The 21,781-nt window shown below is 42.6% G+C and overlaps 1 protein-coding gene across 1 annotated transcript in view; it reads right to left on the reverse strand.

Moving 5' to 3' along the window:
• Positions 1 to 239: 239 nt before the first annotated feature.
• HDGFL3 (HDGF like 3) overlaps positions 240 to 21,781 on the reverse strand; it is a 38,708-nt gene continuing 17,166 nt past the window's right edge. Inside the window, exons 2-6 of the mRNA XM_080626644.1 lie at positions 16,204 to 16,280; positions 12,825 to 12,963; positions 11,383 to 11,541; positions 9,635 to 9,781; positions 240 to 2,342 (exon numbers count right to left, since the gene is read on the reverse strand). Of these exons, the coding sequence (XP_080482770.1) occupies positions 2,337 to 2,342; positions 9,635 to 9,781; positions 11,383 to 11,541; positions 12,825 to 12,963; positions 16,204 to 16,280 (528 nt within the window). The 3' untranslated portion in view covers positions 240 to 2,336. The remainder of the gene's footprint in view (positions 2,343 to 9,634; positions 9,782 to 11,382; positions 11,542 to 12,824; positions 12,964 to 16,203; positions 16,281 to 21,781) is intronic.

A 21,781-nucleotide genomic window follows, 5' to 3' on the forward strand; every position in this document is an offset into this window, starting at 1 on the left:
CATGCACATCTTTTATTTGTCAAAAAGTATGTCTTGTGGGTCAGCCTTGTTAAAAATCCCAAGAAATCTTTTTAAGAAGCAATCAAATTTTATGGTAAGACTCCATATATGATAAGCAAATCATATAGTTTTGTTAATTCTTTTCAGGATTCACCTCTGCAAGGACTGCTCATCTATTTGAAGTTAAGCATGTGCTTAACTAGTTTAACTAGTTCCTCTGAACTGGGCCTAGGGGCTTCATACCTTGGGCAGGTTGACCTTACACTGGAGAATGCAGTTTCAGAGAGGGGTTTTGGTTCTTCTCTGCAGCTACTTTTGCTAATGCTGTTGGTCCTAAACAAGTAGCAGCAAATACAGTGACCTTGGTTTGTGTGGTTTATGTTTCTGTTTGCAATTACAACTATTTCTATGCCTTCTATGTGTATTTACACTAAAAGCAGTACACTTAAGTGCCTTCCTCACAGGTGAAATTAGCTGATACATTTTAACTGGAAACACCTTAATTTGTGAATGTTGACTTTTGGGCATTTTGATTTAAAGAATCTTCTTTTTAAACCTAACCAGTAATGAGACAGGATCAGCTCATGCATGTGCATGTTGCACCCTGTGCGAGGGGACTTTGAGAGCAGCAAGAAACTCATGCTGGAAGGCTCTCCTGCTGCACACTGAGCCGTGCTTCGCAGCAGTGCTCAGAAGAGAGACCCCAGGTTTCACACCTCCAGCCAAAGTGGCTGGTCCAAGACAACCCCAACCCATCTCAGTAATGCCTCCTGGTGAAAGGGAGTTTAGCAATAACCCCCTCTGGCACCCAGCCTCCTGCCATGCTCACTAGAACTGGGGGTAGTTCCATCCCAGCACAGCCTCCCATGAAAACCAGTCCCGAGCTGTTGGGCTGTATCAGGAGATGCGGGCTCACAATGGGGTATCCGAGCCACTGGTGTCACTGCTCATGTTTTTAAAGAAACTTTGAGTACATTCAAGGTGAATTTAATAACCTCCTGTTATCCAGAAAAGGCAAAGTACAGAAAAAATAAAGATCTCACCTGCACTTGTATCTATTATGGTCAACTCATGTTAACAGAATGTTTTGCTTTAATACTTGACTTACATTAATACCTCACATTATTACACGTATGAAGCCAAATATGACGCTAACTTAGTTGCTTACAACCTCAAACCTTACTCCCAATACACATTCCAATAAATTTATTCTGTAAAAACAATACATTTTTTTGTTTTCTTTTTTTCTTTCCTTTTTTGTTTTTTTGTTGTGGTTTTTTTTTTAAGTTTTTTACAGTAAACTCATCAACTACAAACCTTGAATACGCAAAAGATGTTCCAAGGACAAGCATAACAAGGATTGATAAAACCAGACTAAATATGTTTTCACAATAAAAGCTGGCATAAAAATAAATAAAAATCTCTATTATCACAATAGCAACAATAATGTACACAGAGTAATGGATCTGGAATGCTTACTTACTAGTCTAGTTCTATTTCCAAACGGAAAAAAAAAAAGCCAGAATGACAGCATCCTTTTTTAAGCCTTTCATTATTTAAAATTGATGTTTTCTTTTGGTTTCCCATAGGGTTCTATATCACAGTAAGCTTAAAAATGGAAAGCATCCAAATGAATGATTTCAAATTGTGTTGGCATTGGAAAAAATCCTTGTATTAATCTAAAGAAACACAAAAAGACTTTCACTAACTCCACATATAGGAACTAAGTCAGATAGTGTACATTACATCATGATTTTGAGAAGTATTAAGAGTATAACTAGCTAGGTACTTCTAATAAGGAAAGGTATTTTATTACATTATTGAACTTGGTGGTGATTTCAACTGAAGAATTTTTCTTTTATGTTTTGAACTGATCAAAAATCAAGAAAGTATGGATATAGGGAAATCTAAACTTATGTTTGTACGTGGAAGATATCATAGTATTGGATGGAGGGGACTAATTTCTAAGTTTTACTTGTTTTTAAAAAATGCTGATTTAGAATGATATAATTTGGAGTTACACCTTTTCTGTCTAGAAAAGGAATCGAGAGCATGTTCAAGTATGCGGTATCTTCATAAACCTCAGCCACTGGTAAAGGGCAACTTCATGCAACCAAATAATATGAAAATCAAAAAGTAACCCTTAGAAAAAAGGGTAAAATGTCATTTCTGCAAACACAACAGATAGGAATGTGAATAATGTGCATACAAACTGGGATGCTGTTGATGATACTAATGAACAGATGTGATGATTCATATCAAATCCAAGAATATTAGACAACCAAACATGTAACCTTCTTGTGTTTTCCCTTAATATTCAGCAGTCATTATGTTGGTTAAGTCTGAAAGAGAGAGAGAGAAAAAAGATATCACATTTAATTTAAGAAAAAGCATGCTGTAACAACCATGATATAATTAATGCCTTACTGCCACACTTCAAAGGCACAGGCTCAAGGAACCACCTGGTCTGTTCCAATAATGATGTTTTTCTAAACAAAACTGTTTACTTCAACTAAACATCATCAACTAAAGCATCAACTAAACAGACCACTATAGAATAGTAGAGAACACAGTTTAAAAGTAAATGTTTGGGCTTTATTCAAATCAGCAGCTCCAGTCACAGATGTGGTTGTTTTTCTGTTTTCCCCAATCACTTCATTAGGAATTTTGTAGCGTTCTTCACACACAGCCACCATCTGCATTTTCCCACTACCCCAGATCCCTGCCAGGCCCTGTGCAGAAGCTCAGGCTCAGCTGGATCCCTGAGCACCTCACGTTGTTGAGAACAGTGTCTTGTGCTCAAACAAACAAACACTCAGCAAGCATGGAGAAAACTGAACAGTTTTCCTAGCTAACAGACTGGAATGCTGCTTCTGAAAAGGACAGAGTGGAGTTGGCTTGGAGTTCTCTGGAAGGTGATGACAGAAAAGGAAGAAACTCCCTCTTCGTGACTGAGTCAAGGTCAGCCCTTGCCTCCACTGACATCAGTGGGAACAGGATCACTCTCCTCACGTGATCATGGCAAACGTCTCCAAGTCTTGGTTTCTTCATATGAAGCAGAGATAGCAAAACTCACCGACAGGCACAGGGCCCTGCTTTGTGCAGCAGTGTGCCAACAAGCAATGCTACATGCCTACCTAACCCTGAGCAAGGCATCTCTGTCCTCTGTAAAGAATTCCGAGTGTGAATGCTTGTCCACCCACACCCTGACAGACAGAAGAAAACAACACAGAACCTGTATGAAGGCACTAATACTGTGGTCATCCAAGGAATAAGTGGGGGGTACAGGTTAAATCCTCTGGGGAGATGGAGTTTTCATTCTACACAGGATCCAGAGAAGAATATGAAGACATATTAACATCCTGCGCTAGCAGTCTGCTGCCTAAGCTCTCCCCCATGGCTACAGCAGACACTGCTTCTCTGCCTAAGAGGATAAGAGCATTTGAGTGCCCACTTGGCAGTCTGGAATCCCAGCCTTGTTGCTGCCCCTCTGAACTAAGAACACTGTTCAGTGTGGTTCTCTCCTGTGACAACAGGTTTGCAAACAGTAAGTAATGGAAACCTGCACTTTCCACGTGGGAGGTCCTGGGACATCCTGACACATGATAATGGGTTATTACAAAATACTTGTGCATGTGATGATGGCTTACAGGAACTGCCTGAACCCTGCCTCCTCCCAAAAGTGTGATAATGTGCTGCTCATCAGAGTACCACACTTTCATCGACCTCTCTTCTAAGAGTCACTGAGATTATACTTGCTGCAGCTTTGGAGACATGGCTTAGAAGGGTTCATTGCTGCTTCTTTCCCTTCAGAGGGAAGGACAGACACCCATTGAAACAAATGATTCGTCAACCAAACCACACCTTCTGCTAAAGTTCTTAATGACAGCTGCTACCCAGCCCTGATGGGTGGTGAAACAGTCCCTAGGGTACCACTCCCAGCTCCAGTAAGGAAAGCTGTCCTTTTGGAGCATGAAACCTTTGCACTTACTAACAACAACTCCCCTCTGGGCTAAAGCTGGAAGATTGGGTAGGCACCATTCTTATGTGGGGTGCTGGGAATATTAATCCTTCCACTCCCCAGTGTCTCATGGACAGGTCTCTTGTGGCACAGGAGGGACAATAAAGGGCTGGGTAGCAAATAATTGTGTAGGATTTTCACAGTTCCCTGTGCCATATCCCAGCATGGCACAGACAAGACACATTCTGTGTCTCAGGTGCCCCAGAAGTTGACAGTTCTCCCCTGCTACAGGCAGCCTCCGGGGTCACGCAGGGACTTTGGCTCCTTCCCCTACCCAGGCAGCTCAGGCTCCTGCTGCTCAACAAGGATGCACTTTCCATGGTCTCCATGGTTTCACATCTCTCCAGAAACAGATCAGCTCTCATCATCTTTGTCTGAACAAGCCTCTCAGCTTTACTGTACGACTGGTACAACATGTGCTGTGCTGACCAGTGCTACCGCACACAAAACAAAGAGCACAGAGCCTGACCGATTCCAGTGAAACATTTCAGTCATCAAGAAAATTGAAGGATAGAGAACACAGAGAGGGCATAAACCTATATTCACAAATTGCCTTGTTTCTTCTGGCACTGAAAATTCCTTCCTCAACAGTGTCTGGCAACTGACTTGGCCATCCTGTACTATAAAAGCTCTTGCTGGATGGGCAGAAGGATAATTATTTCCTTGCTCTGTATGTTCATTGTTATTCCATGTTGATTTAAGGTCAAAATGTTTACAAGATTGAATGCACACAGAGGTGCAAAGAGTATATTTAATCTACACCAGCTGCTTTAATCTCAACTTGCGTTCAGACGTTTGTTTCTCCTGAGTTATGTCCCATGTCCCATTGCTTTAGCAGCTCTTTATCCTGAGCTACAGGAAGGCAGCAGATGACACAATTCTTTACACCAGAGTATGCCACTGTTTGATTTTTACATAGCTATTTCTACTGTGCAATAGTTGTGACACATTGTTACAAATGTTACCTTTTTTGGAGGGGTAGATTTAAACTGCAGGAAAAAATCAGGCAGAAACACACGCTCTGTTTTCATTTTCTGGAAAGATGCCCACATAAACACTTTTACATTGAATAGAGCCCTGAATGCTGTGCTTATAATGTTGATAAAACCCCAAACCTGTTATGCAGCCCAACCAATGTTATTCTTGAGAAGGAAAGAAGAGCAAAGGAACCAAACATTTCAAAACCACATCAGAAGGACACAGTGAACCTGTGTTTCCTTGGCCAGTTTGGCCGTGACACTCGGCTTTCACAGCAGTAACTGGAATTGTTGCTACCCCACAAGAACATCACAACAAAGAATATGTCCTGGACTCAGGCTGTTTTAAATATGTTCTCCCAATTGCAATAGTATCAGATGGCAGTAATTTTGGACCAGATTTTGATCCCCTTATTCATGCTGGCAAGCAGTCACCTCCACAAATAGATCCACTGACTCCCATGTTAGTAACTGATTGTCAGTGCGAGTAAAGAGATCACAGTCCTTTACCCCACTTTAATATTCGGGCTGTACTAGGAGCAAAAAAATGTATTTAATTTCCCACAAATCTACTATTTTTCAAAGACTCGGTAAAATCATTCACCTGAAAGGTAACCCATGCATCTGTACATGAAGGGAACACCTCACTTACCAACACAGTGTCCAGACTGTAACTAAAATAATGACTACCAAAAGAAAAACTTGCCACATACCTTTAGTGCTGACCTTAACATTCAAATACTCTCTAATAGGGCAGGGACTACAGCTAGCTTTCAAACGTCTTTATATGGGTATCTGGAGAGTAAAAGGTAAATGCAACTTAGGTGTTCATGATAAAGGTTCTGAGTTATGTCAGCCAAGAACCAAACGTACAAGTCACTGGAGATTGAAATGTGGAATGTAAATCTGCTGCCATGAATTCACTGGTTTATGAGCTAATTTTGTACCATAGAAAGTAAACAACACAGAGCCATGGAGACCTTTCCACTGGAATATTCTGTTTATGTGGTATTTTGAGAAAGCCAAACCACTTCACTATTTAACAACAGAGGTCTGGCGTGGGGTGTTCTGGGACTCTTGAGCAAACTCAGGGATGGGCTGTCTTAGCTAATATATTACTAGTTAATTAGTTAATTAGATAATACAAGTCTGAGGTTGAGACTTTTCATCTTTCTGGGGAAGGAATCAGTCAAAGAACAGCAGCGAGGGAAAGAGCTTGAGAAACAGGTAGTAGCAGGACGCAATTCTAAACTGTGGCTGAGTCTAAGGAAGCTAATGGTCTTCTGCTGAGAGTCCCTGGAGTACTCAAGAATAGTTGAGATACTAAGGAAGGGAGTGAAGAAAAGAAAGCGGCTTTGTCAACCCCAGGGATAAAAAGAATCGCAAGTTCAGACCTTGAACAGTACAAAATTGGCTGAAAAAGTTTCACAGCTTTGGAAGTACTTTTATTTGCTGTGGGTTTGAGCCTTTAGGAAGCCATCACTTCACATCTTCAAGCTTTCCTCTACCACCTGGAGGTTAGAAATTTCATTAAAAAATACAGGTGAAGATGCTCCTGCAATCGTTTGGCTTCAGCCATTAGCCCTTCAAGAAGATCCCCATAATGCTGAGGGTACGAATGTGATTGAAAGGCAAGGTTGTCTCCGATCTGAAGAGATGTGTCTTCACCTTGCAGTCCATAATAAATAAAAACAGAAAACATAATGACTACCTCATTATTAGTAGCATTATCAAGAGAAAAGCTTCTTGTGTCCTCTAGGCAGCTCCTGCACGGTCAGAGACATTGGAGCTGCAGAGCATAGGAACAAGGGCTCTCTGGGACACAGCCAATGGGGAGCTGAGCCCTGCACCTTCCACAGCCCTTACCAGCTCACTACGGGCATCTTCTAAGCAGCCACTCCTGGTGTCAAAACCAGGGGAATGAAACTCTCCCATCCAGGGCTCTGATTCCCGTTTTTCTGTCTCTTTGCCTTCACAGTACCTTGCTGCAGGCTATTCTAACACAGACGCTGCCCAGCGCGATCCGCGGGCCCGGTCCAGCCCTGCCGTGGTCCATGTTGGTGTGTTCCTGGCGCCACCTCATGGCCAGAGAAACGCCCTGAGCGTGATCCTCAGGACAGGGAAGTGCTGGGTCTGTGAGTGTGTGCGCGCACTCATGTGCTGCGCTGGTGAGGAGCAGGGAGCCCATCCTCACACTGCATGTTGGTGGTACAGTGCTCTCATAGGCTAAACGATTTTAAAGAGACCACAATCTCATTCATGATGGTGTCTATTAGCAGACCTAGACACACTTCTCGATTCATGCCTGTGAACAAGAGGACCATACTCCAACTCTGCAAGCAAGTGTTGGCCTTTTCTGACTTTCCTTTCTACAGAGGGGAAGTCCAAGCCCATGGGCTGGAGGAGCTCAGTGTCTCCGGTGTGCTCCCAGTCTGGATGTCCAGCAGGACAGCAGCTCCGTGCCCCAGGAGGTCAGTGCAGACACACACTGTGTGGCTGTTCGGCTCCAACTGGAAAATACAATCTGGTTACTCCTCCAAGCGCTTGTGTCTGATGAAGGCACACATCCTAAAAAGACACTGATCTGGCTTTGAGGATGCCAGGAGATGGAGTGTCCCCTCCTGGTCCCAAAAGAGAACTGCACTGCTGACAAAATCTCAGAAGCAATACTGAGGAGAATTTATATGTGAAATGCTGATTCTGTGGCAGAAATGCCCAAGATTAAATACCTGGATCAGGATGTGAATTTCTCCGAACTTATCTGCGCTTATATCTCAGGCTGCCCTTAAAACCATTTCTCCATCTCTTTTTAGTACATGCTACTAAACCTCCGTCTTTCCCATGTTAAAAGCATCCAAGATCTAGTTAAAGAAGTTCAAGTGTGAGCTGAAGCCTGAGCGTTGGGGTTGCAGAAGTCAGAGTAGAGTCAACCCCTCATGTGGGTGTGACAATGTGGATTATATTTCTATGGAGCTGGCGCTGGCAGGAAGGACAGACTGTTGATACTTCAGCACAGAGTCTAAAATATCTGCAATCCTGAAAACACTGCAGAGCAGCTCCATGATGTTCCATCATGCTGGACTCTACCTCCGGCTGTTACAAGTGTGGCAGATACAGAAGGAAGAGCTATATGAATGTCACCAACACAAAGCCAACATCCTATGTGGCTTTTTAGCCACTGAGTCTGCAACTGACCAAACTCAGTAAGTATTTGGTCCTTACACGGAGAACATGCCTGAAGTTCACAGCCATATCCACTGTCATTGCTACAAACACAGGAAACAAAGCAAGCTCTCCTGCACCTTTTGCCACCTCAGATACACCTTATGGCCTGTTTTCTTACTCAAATACCTATTTGAAGACATGGTTCATTAGCCAGAATGTGGGCAACAGATGGACTACGCACTCGCTACACTCCTCAGCCCTAGACTCAAATGCTGTGAGGTGTTGGGAAGGCATAGTTGGGCACAGCATCCCATTGTATCAGTCACTGGCTTAAGGCAGTGGCTTATTCAGAGCAAATGGGAGAGGCTCAGGGCACGTTACATTCCTGGCCCTGCAAGCCACAGTCTTTATAACATGAAGAGCCACGAAACACATAGACGGTACCACAAAGAGACAGGGGGAAAGGAAGCTCCGGGAGGAGGTTCTAAGCAGGAGACAAGAGCAGCTCCCCAGAGGTTGTTCTGTGAGAAAGGGTGGAGGCTGAGCACGCAGCTGGGTGCTAAAGGTACCCTGGCAATGTCAGAGAGAGCCTGCACTGGCTGGCTTTCTCTCACACGTGGGGATTTGTGTCACTTAGCAGCTCCTGTGACAGCCCAGCCTGGCTGCTGGCCACGTGGCAGGGCTTTGCATGGGAACCTCATGAGAACTGATTCTGCGATGGAGCTGCAAGTGCTGGAGCAGGGAGGCTTGTGCTGCTGCAGTGTCTCAGAAACAGCAGTGGCTGTTAAAGGTGGCTGATGATTAACCAATTCCCATGCTAATTCCCCTGCTCAGCAGCCTTCAGCAGGCTTCCTTTCTGCTGCTGTGGTCACAAAAAACCAATACTGATACAAACACAAAACTGACACAAACATAGGAGATCATGTGAAGCTGCTCTGGAGCAGACAATATATCCCCTCCTTGGAGAGTCATCTCCCAAGGCAGGATCTGCCCTGAAACCTGCAGCATGCAGTCTGTAATGTGCACATAAACCTTCATGAACTCCAGAGGAGTCAGTGGGACTGCACAAATGTTAAACAAGTGTGAAAGGATAAGCAGTCTCCCACTGTTTAGTGAGCCAAAAGGCGTTATGCAAACAGTCTTGATTCTGCTCTCACATCCATTTTGCATCATTCCAGCTCATGGTTTTCAACAGTTCCCTTCAGCTAACATCCATGCAAGTGCTGGAACAAAAATAATGCGTGTAATATCTTTTCCTATTCAATTCCTATCGCTTCTCTAGAGCAAAATTTGTTTCAGTGCAGGACCAGTCCCATGTTTCTGTTACAGACACATTCTGAACACCAAAATGCAATGTAAAAAGATCTCACGTGGTATATACATAGGTCACTGCAATTTCTTTTCACCCCTGGCTCCATGGCCCCCTTGTAGCAAACTGCATGGGAAGGGAATGACATTAACAGAAGATTACCCCTTCACTGGTTTTCTGCAAATCTGAAGAAGTGTTTCTTGTGTCATTGCCTGCGTCCCCAGCATCGGAGCTGCTCTTATTTTCTTCCTCTTTGCAGTCCTTATCATCTTCATCTCCAGGAGATTTCCGTGACTGCTTGGAGGATTTCTGAAATGATTAACAACAAAGTTAAAAAGTAAAAACTGAGCTTCAGTCATAGAAAACCACTTTCAAAATGCACGTGAAACGCTGTCTGATGATGTGGTTCCCTGCTCAAGGCGACTATTGGGGAGGATATGTGGGGTGAAAGGTGTTTTTCAGGTGAAGCAGTTGGAGTTACCGCCATCAATGAAACAGAAGGAGAAATTCTGTGTTCAACACAGGTTGGCAGCACAACCAACTGTAAGACAGACACAGTAATAGGAGATGGGTATTAGTGTTGGGTCACCTGTAGGTTTTGTTAGTTAATGAAACAGATGGTGCCAGCTTGACAAAAGTTTTGATTAAACACAGAGATGTAAAATGAGAATAACATTAGCAGAGCTGCTTTCCATACTTTTTTTAGTGCTGTCAGCTTTAATATATTAACATTAAAGCCATGTGGAACCAATATATCTTTTCTGCTCCCTTTATGCTATGCAATTCTACAGTACAAAAGGATAAATTGTGGCATTAGGCACCATTTTCCTAATCCTCTGTTTGCCCAGAGTCTTCTGGAAAGAAAATGGTAGACCAGACCTGAATTTCTAACGTAAAACACACAAAGGGCGTGAAATTACTTACTACATTTTGTTCAGTGGGTGAACCACGAAAATTCCTGCTCTCCCCCAAACTGAGCCTGGATCAGATTGTTTACTTGCTTCTCATTTCACTTACGTTTTCACTTTCAGAGAAGAATAACATAAATGTGACTGAATGTGACTCTGCCACCTTTTCCACATTTTTTTAAGCAAATTACAGACCTAGAGGCACACACAAAACTGGAGGACGTGACTATAATGTTGCTCCCTTTCACTCATGTGGCAAGTGAGAAGCGTACCTGAACCCAAAGGTGTCCCTGTGCAGGAGATTACATTCACCAGCCATCATGAGACAACCTGAGACACGTTACTCTTAGCTTCCTCATCTGACCTGTTACTTAGACATTAAGGTAAGGTACTAAAAGTACCTAAAGTAGGTACTTGCATTGCAGGTCTTTCATCTACAGATTGAGTGCCCTCCCTCCCTGCTTAATGAATTAGTTCTTCCTCTTCCCCATTCTGTATCCTGTGCTGAAGCATTTTACACTCAGCTACATGAGTAGATGAGCACATATGACCCTACCACCTTTTAGCACAGCATCTGAGGCACTCACACTGGAGATGGAGAGGGAAGCTTGAATTCTACTGGATAGGAACCAAACCTGAACTCATGTCTCCCAGGAGGCACGCTCCTAAGGCTTTTTTTGCTTCTTATGGGGAAATACTTATCTAAGAGGATCAAACCAACTAACCCAACTTTGCCTGGATTTTCTTTCCAGTCCTTATGAACTCCTTCCCACACTTTCACCTCCCCCTCAAAGTGTGAGCAGTAGGACAGGGCAGAGTATTTCAACTGCTCTCTCACCAAGGCTGTCACAACAGCAACAGCACTTCCCTTTGCCTGTTTGAACGCTATTGTTACGGTACTGCAATCAAAATGCTAAAGAAGGACAAACAGATTGCCATGAGGTGAACCGTATTCTAACTATAAATGCCCATTGGTGACAATGGAAAAACTCAGAAGACAACCTTTGAAGTGTAGGATTTTTTCCGTTTTGAGCCTGCTTTTTCATTCTTTCTTTTTCCTTTTCCATCCTCTTCTACCCGATCACCTTCCTCCTCACTGCTGGCATCTGCTGTATTTCCTCCTTCTCCTTCAGTTTCTGATGAGCTCTGTTGCTGAATTGCCTTTAAAATAACAATAATAACATAAACAGTAAAAAAACCCACTAAAATCTATTACTGAAATTTTGTTCCTTGTTGAAGATGGAAAGATGGTAACAGGCAGCTTACACTTCAATCACTATAGTCAGGAAGAGCTCAGGTTATTCCTGCAATTATCAAGAAAAAGGGCTGCAAGGGCAATTTTTTCAGACACCACTTGGAAGCAGTTATCACACACAGGTTCTGGGATAGCATGTTCTGCAGGGGTTACGCAGAAACAGAAGATCCAGTAACAAAAATGTGTTTGCCAGGGAACTAAGGGTTGCCCAGTGCAGAGACCTGGCCCCATTTTCGGCGAAACTATGGAAAATTTTAGACTTTGGCTGCAATAAGAGAGACTTAGGAGAGAAGATGGCTGTTACAAACCCCCCACAGCGCAGGATTCTGTGTTAGGAAAAAGCAAACACTGACCAGAAGGCTGAGAGCCCTTTGACAGCCCATCTCCCACAGATTATACACTAGAGGGCTTTTTTAATCCCCAAGTGTATGCAAAACATCTGTAGGGCTGAAAACATGAAACAGGAACCGAGAGGGGCAGCAGCTTGCTTGCAGGTGGTCCATAACTCTGGTTTGTAAGGTTTTGTGCTAATAATGTAATAGGTGTTTGCCTTCTTTTAGAGGTGATTTCTGCCTTCAAAGGACCACATTTTTTTAATGAGAAAAGTTCCTTGGTTTTACGCAGCCCACCAACTCCTCTTCTCCCCTCCAGCTTCACCAGCTTTTTGCTCCGGACATCCTACAGGGAGAGCTGTTGTACAGCGGCTCCTATCTAGTAACAGCAGCTTAAACCTTCACCTTCTCACCCCTCACATCTTTGGCAGTGGTGTCCTACATGTTATACATTACCGATGTAAAAATCAAAAGTGCAGTGACCTTAAGGTCCATGTAAAATACACTGAACCTGCTATAAAAATAAACAACAGAAAGGAGTCAGAAATTATTCATGTTTATACTGCAGTAAATAAAACCTTCCATTTTTAATTCAACTAAATCTGCTGCAGAATTTTCCACTTCACCACCCCAGAATATCACAGAATGCAGAGGGCTCTGCAGTATGATTAAAGCTCAATTTGTCACAGAGTGCAAGACCACAGTTGTATCTACATTACACAATCACAAAAGCTGTGAAACTTCGCATCTCCACCAAAACCTGGATCTTCCACATCACTCATACCATGTTTACATTGACAACAGCCCCTCAGAGAAGAAAACAAGAAAGATGAAGAATACAACTGAAAGTCATTTACCTGATATCCAGTAAACTTTACTCCAGGGTTGTTTTCTATTTCCCACAGGCCTTCATTAAATCCTTTTCGCTTGTTTGACTTCCCAAACTTATCTTTATATTCTTTATATGGGAAAAGGTCTTTAGGCCCCAGAAACGCACTGCATTTTAACAAAGGTAAAATTCAAAAAAGGACTTAAATTCCTCCTCTTCCAAAAACCCACCCACCATTAAGAGTGCATACGTTTTCCCTATTCTTCTGCTCATTCCATCACTTATTTTCAGTTTTATTTATTTGTTTATTTAACACACCGGCTTTGAGTTACTGCTGTGAGTCTGATTTAATGCACTGGCTCACCATCCTGATGTTTGATGTTGCAGAATCATGCTGCATCTCTCTAGAAACAACTAAACCGAGTCTCATTTATTGTATTAACTACTGCTGGGAACTGGCACTGGAGCAGTTTATGAAAGGGATTATATGACGTAATTGCCTGCAATAGCAGGGGACCAAACTTCCAATCCTATGTCTTACAGATCCAGAAAGGCCTAGAAACACCATATAAAAAGTTAAAGCACATAACGATTGCCTAGAACTCAAAAGCCAAAACTTATCCCTTTTACTAAGGGACAGAAAAATCAGTGTCATTCATTATTATCTATACTGCCAGAAAGCCTGGGAGCTTCTTTCTTGAATAAACCCCCCACATGCTAGATTCTGTGCAAACAAAATAAGACTGGTCTCTTTCCCCAAAATCTTATAATTTCATATAAGACAAGAAACAATGGGTGAATATAGGCAGATGAATAACACAAGGAAACAATGAGACACACAGGGTGCTGTGGCTAAATTTTTTTTAGACAGCACAGCAAAGGAGGGATTTTGTGCTCTGCTGCTGCGTAAGTCAGCTCTGTACTGGGCCAACTAATGTCAGGCACAGGCACCACAATGCAGGGAAAAATAATTACAAAAAGAAAGAAGAGTGGTGGTTTATCCTCTTTCTTTCTACATACTTCACAGTCTAACTTCTTATATAAAACTGAAGAAAGCACAATTTCCTTTCCACTGGGTATCTATATCCAGTGTGTTTGCTTTGCTCTGTATTACAGTACTGGGATAGCTAATTGTAAGTTCAATTAAAAAGAGTGAAGGCAAAAAACTCCTTTCATTCCCACATGGAAGATTCTATGTCACCAGTGACTGAAGATGAGCAAGTCACAGTGTCCTTCACTATAATCACTGTCCTACTTTCTTGATGATCTTTGCAATTAATGTTAACTCTATGGTTTCCACTACCAGGGGATTGTGGAGCTCCACCATTTACAACACGTTTATTCTCATGCATCACCACAGGGCTGGGAAATTGCCCTTTTTTGTAGATGGGCTTCTGAGACACAGAGATTTGCCCAAGGTCAAACTCCAACTGACAGCATAGTACAGAGGAAAACCTAAGTCTCTTCAGTCTCAGGCTAACATCTTAATCACAGGATCATATTTCTTCCTTGCTGTAAATGTTATTTCAGATTAATGCCCGATTTATGCCCTGATTCTTCCCAGTGCTTATGAATGTGAGAAGTTTCATTCACTTAATTCATCCCACTGGCAAGAAGTTTGCCAGCACAGAGCCAAAGGGTGGCTAAAGGCATTGGGTGACATGTCTCAAGGGAAAGAGCTTTCCTTGAACTACACGAGACAGAATGGTATCCACACTCAGTTGTCTCACTGAGAAATATCTCAATTATAGAATTATAAAGCCAAGAATGCTTTTCTACCTGAAAGCCAAACAGTGATTTCCAAACTAAAAGATGTCTCGTTAATATTAAAGGCTCCAATAAAGTAATGGATTGGAATAAATTATCTTACCTATGCTTTTGCTAATGCTAGATGTCTCCTTGCTGCCAAAAATACATCCAAACAGTTCTAACACAAATAACAGAGGAAAACTGCATGAAACTTACCATGAGCTGCCTTATTTTAGCTCTTTTATGTACAGTAAATACTGGAAGACTGCCTACATCTTTGTTTGAAACTCATTCATTGCCACTGGGAGGGTGTAACAGTTTCCACTGCTCTGCTATAAAACTAAGGAGCTGCAATCTAAAGCTCATTTTTAATAGCTAAGCTTTTTAAATTGTTAAGCTAGTAACTACAAGCAGTTTTCCTGTTTCAGATGTTACTGTCAGACCATGGGCTAACAAAATCCAAAACAAAGAGATTACCAGATTGGGATTTTATTTCAAAATAAAAGTGGTCAGAGGTTTTTCTCAAAATATCTCAAAGAAAACAGTTCCATTATGAAATAAAATCACATTTTGGTTTCTGATTTTAAAGCACCATAAATTTACTTGAACTTTATGCTTTTCGGATTATTTTTGACAGTAGTAGTAGATCACAATATAGCAAAGTATCAGGTTGTTTCCTTACAGCAATGGGAAGAAATATTTTAACTAGAGAGAAGCTATTTTAACCTTTATTAAGCAGAAACTGCCTTTAAAGATTTTTAAAATAAAATGGGATGTATAAGCTATGGGGGTTTTATTTATGGAATAATCTTAAAATTAAAAAATAAATAATAGCATTTTAATAAAGCTTCAAGCCTCTGCAATGGAATTTAAATGCAATCAGAATTTCAATTTTTAATTTTTACACTTTTGAAGGAATTCTAGAAAGCGTGTTGCCTGCAAATAGGGAAGAAAAAGTTTTACGATGTGGCTATTTCATGCAAGGCAGAAACTGATTTATTTTTAACTACCTCAAACATAGTTTAAAATAGAGACATGGACATTGTGAAACACTGTAGTAATTACTGTGAGACCTAATTTACCCATTCTGTTTTGATTCCTTTGTTTCCCTACGAGCTCATCCAGCTCAATTCTTCTGCCACTTCTGAGAGCTCCATCCTACAATATTCCCAGCACAAATCTCACAGGAACGCATATACTTTAAAGCTATGTGAGGACTGTGTGAGACTCTGGGGTCTGCTTCCTTTCTTTTTACGAACCTACCAAGCAAGTTCTCACACAGGACATGAACCCAAATGCATCTGAATGCAACAACCTGATCTCTGCTGTCAAGGTACATCCAAGTAACAAAAAATTGCCCCTGCATCAGAATCCAGATGACCCTTTAATAAATTCATGGCAACACTTTTCTTTACAGGAAACACTGGCACTGGTTATTATTTATGCTTAGATCATAATATATCATCAATGCAGCAGTGTTCCCACCTACTTTCAGGTTTAACTTCCATGTGCTAATACAAATGAGTTGGGCTCCTAGGACCTGTCTCTAAGCTCCCAATGGCTTCAGTCAGGACTGTTCCAATAAAATCAGTGGAGATGGCATCAGCTGCAATGGAAGAAGTCATTTTCAAAGGAAAAGGTCATGTTCATTCACTTACGTTTCATGAGTCCCAAAAAAGAATATGGGGTATTTATTTGCTGGAGGCTTCACAGCTCCTTCAGGGAGTTCATCAATCTGTGAGACAGAAATGGAAAAAGGATTATTCCCTAACGTGGTGTCCCTCACCCAAGAATCCCTACCAAGTCATGGAAGTGCTACTGCAGGTATCCTATCCTAGGGTGAGGAAGCAAAGACGGCTGCTATTTCAGGCAGGCAGGTCACACAGAGCCAGCATATGACAGAAACACTACAGGGAGGTGACAAAAGACCAAGGAGCCGACAGAAAGTTTTATGATTTCATGGGCATTATAGTACACAAAGGTAATAAAATCAAGCTTGCTTAATTGAAGTGTTAACTTCAGATGCTGCCTCATCAAAGGCACAGAGCCCAGAGGGTAATCCTGTCATCTCACACAGCCACCTAAGTAACTTCTGCAACAAATGGCTTGCAGATGGTACAGATGGTATCTCTGAGACTCTGCAACTGGAAAACTGGACAGTCTCCCATCGGTGCTTCCTGGTTGTGATGGTGGTACGCAGTGTAAACTGCAAAACACCCCCCAGGGAAGAGGGCCTGGAACTCTCCTTCGCCTGCAGCATCCCAGTAACTGTTTTTGGTCACTACTCTCCTTTGTACTCCATCTCTTCTTTCACATTTTATTGCTGGCCTCATATTTCTCAAGATTCAGCTGCAGAGCAGCTTAGGGAGGGATGGTGACGGTGCTCTCCTACAATATGACTGGGATTGGGACAAACCCTGAAGGCTAAGCAATGCCTAGATCCCATCTTCAGATGCCTGAATGAGAGCACTTGTTGCAAGGCAGGAGGTTAGACCCACGACTTAGTCTCATCCATATCCAATTTCTCAGTCCTCTGCAACAGAAATAAGAGAGTCCAGGTGCCTACCCACATAAACCAGAAACACAGCGCAGCTTTAAATAAGATCTAAGTGCCTGCCTTCCCAGAAATGGCACTTCTGAGCATATGTGGCCATCTAAAATTAAGTGTCCAGAGAACTCTCCCGCTAAGAGCAAGCCTAATGAATCTAGATATCTATAGGGCAACACCAGAGAGCAGGTGAATGGCTTGCTGCCTGGGTCTTAGCAACTCAGTCTCAACATAAGCATATTGAATCCTGTCAAATGTCACTGGAACTGAGAACAAAGTGCTGACATACCAATGCTATACACAATCTGCTCCTCAGCAGAGCAGGGGATGGAACCTGCATGTTTTCACTCAGGAGACCAGGCCCACATGTGCTTTCCTTCTCTCTTCCTGCCGAAGGACCCCAAACACTGAATTCTTGTTGATTAATAAACACCAGATTGTTTTCAAAGGATGTTCTCTTTCACTGTAAAGCATCTGCTGGCTACATGGCTCTCAAAGGAGTATAAGCTTTTGTAAGAATTCAAGTCCTTTTGGTCTTTCTGCAAGGACACCCGTTGGGGACAGAGAAACGAGAGCCACATGTGGAGCTGTAATATCACAGGACTCCTTTCTGCAAAAGAAATGGATGTCTGTCTTTTAGGTGTAAGTGGAGCATTCTCTGAAGGTACGCCAAAATCAGGGGATATAAGAACACTTCCAAACCATTCCCTGTCTCTTTTCTGCATCAGGACTCAGGGGTGCAGATGGTGGGGCTCTGGTCCACTGGGCCATGTGTCACCATGCACTCACTACCCACCACCTTCTGCATGAGACAATCCATGATGGTCAGAGGTGTCAGATGCCTTGTGGGCACAGCAATTACCCAATTTCCTTCACTTAACAAAGACAATGAACTGATAAATAAAAGGACAATCTATTATTTAAATGCATATAGAAGGAATATACACACTGGTAGAAAATGGAAATGTGCAATCCCTTTTAGCTCATCTGTGTGTAAGAAGGAACTGAAATGACATGACAGGCTGTTTGGTGTCCTCTTCATCACCAGGAATGCATAAACAGAAGACTGCCAAAAATATTTTTTTAGAACTCATTATCTTCTGACATGAGCTATTTTTTTTAAATAAGTGTCCATAATGTGGTTATTTGTTCACTAATTCATTATTTAAATATAGGTATTAGATTATAACTGATAAAAACACTGAAGGGAAAAACACTTTACAGACGGACAGCAAGTCAGGGAGACAGTATGTCCCACTGTAACACTTTTTATGCCTCCTTAGAGATGGAAGTATCTACACATCAGACCAGAAAAGGCCATGCTGGCAGTTTCATCAATTGCAGGAGCAATACACCTCAACTGTCTGGATGTCATAGCCATCTTCCTCTTTATTATGACAAGGAAGATGTCCAGAGAGATACTAGACTCCAAAAAATGTGGACCCCCATGACCGAGACAAACAATATCTGCTGGGACTTGAGTATGAACCTCATTTGGCTGCTTGCAGCACGGCACCAGCTCTGGGCTGCATTACAAAGCAGCACAGTCCAGTTACTGTCTCAGCCCTTCAAGAATTTCTCATGAAATAAAGCAAACAGCTGTAAATGATCAGTAAAGCAGGGGAATGAACACATGCTTAGTAGGAACACTGATCAGAAGGGAATGGGGATCTTACATCACACAACGTGCTGTGCTCCAAAGCAGCGAGGATCTTCTAAGCAGCATCCCAAGTGGAATTAAGGCCTCATGTTGCATTCCCAGCACTTTATACTGTTAGGTAAGGAGCAGCACCAAACTGACAAAGGACAGCAGACTTATCTGTCACGCAGCTCACCTGCTCCCCATTTCATGGTGTATTTCTTTATTCATCCAAGTATCCCCTCTGACTATGTATCATCACAGGAAACCACAAAAAAGCTTTTCATAGCTTTTGAAAGTTGGCATACACGTACAGACACACGAAGTATAAATCTGCACTAAACAGCTCAAGGATAGACTGCTAATGCTCCCACTCCAACATTTCACTGTGCAGCTGAGGTTTAAGACTTTTCCTGCCTCCCCCAATTCTGCTGTGAGCTCCCCAGCTCTCTTATGTTGCTAGTACTGTAATGAGGTTGAATATGAAGTGACAGTGCTGTCTTATGGACATTTAACTGCCCGGCAAAAAACTAGGGAATTCAGTGAAGGATGAGACTCTCTCTGCCATTAAGAAAGATCTTCCCTTTTCACCCATTTTACATGAACCCTGCATTAGAGACTGTGAGAGGAGAGCTTTGTAGGGTTCATATTCCCAGCAAAACCACCTTACCCTTTGTGAACACTGAGCCCCTAAGTGCTTGTTTAGCTGCAGAACAAGTCCAGCAGTCCTTGATGATTGCCGCTGTTCTGCAGTAACAGAAAACAAGTGGTACAAGCAACCATATTGCAGCTTTCTGCTGCTGCACTCAGTCACAATTTATTCCCGTCCTACAAGCTGTTTTGGTTAAATGTGCTGAAGGTTTGGATCTGATATTTTTCCCCATATCAGCAAGATCAAAGGCAGAGAGAGAGGGAAGGAGAGAAAGAGAGTGAGCGCATGAGCACAAGAGCGAGAAAAGCATCACTGCTGAACCAGGAACAAAAGAGATAAGTGCACCCATACTAGGACACAGTGTTGTAGTCACAGAAACCTCACTAATGACTAAAGCATCTGTCTATCAGAGAGACGGACTGCGATTGCATCTTGCTTCTGGAGGGAAACAAACAGATTCTAAAGTACCCATTATAACCTGCAAACAAGGGATCCATCCCTTCCTCAACCAGCAGGCTGGAGCTTGCTGCCACAGACATCAGAGAGAGCCTGCATGGCGTGCAAATCTGATCTGCGCATCAGCAGCATCATGGGCAGCCGCTTCAATTATGGCTAAAATTAAAGCAGGTGGTTTCAGATTTCAAGTTTTATCCCCTTTGCTCCCGTTGCTGTCATCTGCTTAATGAATAACAATTGCTTTCTTTTTGCACAACCTCAGCAGAGCTGCACTTCCAGCATTTGTTTGCCAACCAAGCAGCAGAGCTTTAAAGATGTAACTGTGCTTCTTCTTCTTCCAAGTAAACAAATGCCAGGCTTCTAGGGTCAGGAACACTCAACAGAGAATTCAGCCTGGACCTCTCAAACCAGAGCAGGGCTTTACCAAATGGTGTTGCTAGGGACTACCAATGTGCAAGCAAGAAATCTGCCTCCTTACATTGTAATTTACATGCTAGGATGTATATGCAGCCTGAATATTTTGCTCTTGGTGGTGCTGACTAATTGCTGCATTCTGGGGTAGTATTTCCAACTAGTTGTCACAGGCTGGTTTGCCAGTACTCACTGTAACACTTTCTTCCCAGTTGCCATGAGGTTAGCAACCCCGGGGAGAGAGGCGCTGGCTGGCTGGGTTGGACGGGAGCCGCAGCCCTGCGACGAGGACGGTGCAGAGCTGCCTGCCGAGAACAACAGTGGCTCCCAGAATGCTGCACAAATCATCCCCGTGCCTGCCTGTGGGATAACGTGGCATATTCCAGACAAGCGGAGGAGCTCCCTGGGAGGGCTGGTGCAGAAGCAGAAGAAGCTGCACCCCCTCCTGGGTGTTCTGCTCTGCAGAGCTCTACATTCCCTGCAAAATGGGAAACATGTCTCTCCGAGACACAGAGAGAACAGCAAGCTTTGTCTCTCTGCTTGCCTATGTAAAGCAGCTTTCTGTGGAGGTTTTTGTTATTGCAGCAGTCAAGAAAGGGGCAGTGCTGCCCATCAAGGCGGAAGGGCATCCCAGATGCATCTTCTTCCACTTGGAGGAACAGCAGGTGTCATGTTGTATGGCTATCACAAAACCTCTGTGTTGTGCACAAGCTGCTGTTCAGAAGCAGGAATTCCAGGCTGCCAGGGTGGCTTTCAGACCAGACCCTGTTCCATTACATTCCAACAGAATTTTACACTGCAAAATAAAAAGGTATTATGCAAAAATACCTATCAGGTCCACATGTACCACCAAGAAAGCTTTCCTTCAGTGTGCAGAGATGCTTTTGTGGGCATTGAAACCACAAGAACAAGTCCCTTTTATTTTGCAAAAGAGGGAATTAAAACTGCAGAGCAGTAATCACTGATTGTTTTGACATACTGTAAATGCCTTTGATTGGCAAAAGCACACAGAAGCATTGCAGAGATCAGTATCTCCCACTGAAATCCCTGGAGTCGCTGCACAGCAGTCGAGCAAAGGCCTATAGTATTTTTGCTGGAAAGTGGTTCAAGTTGCTTATTATTGCCCAACACATGCAAGCAGCTTGATCCCTTGCAGTTAGCTTATTAGCAAAACTCTAGATGGATAAAAGCAATTCTCTTCAAAATCCATTATTAAAATAGGATATTTTGCTTTGCTACAATGTTTTTATTCAAACAGATTTAATATGCTTTTTACTAGCTGATGCTACTGGGAGTCAGCAGTGAGGCAGTATCTTTTCTAAACCATTATTTAAAATAATGTTCTGTAAAATGTAAAATATTAATTTATTTTTTCCCAGAGGACTCTAAAATGTAAAAAAAAACAAAGAAAAACCTCCAACCTCCTTCAAGTTAAAAACTGTGACTCAAATTCCGTTGTGCTTAGACTGAACAGAATCTGACTATAGCTGATTGGAGACTGCAGAATTTTCCTCTCATTTATCAGGACTG

The sequence above is a fragment of the Psittacula echo genome (genome assembly GCF_963264785.1).
Source record: "Psittacula echo genome assembly, chromosome: 10".
Lineage (NCBI taxonomy): Eukaryota > Metazoa > Chordata > Aves > Psittaciformes > Psittacidae > Psittacula > Psittacula echo.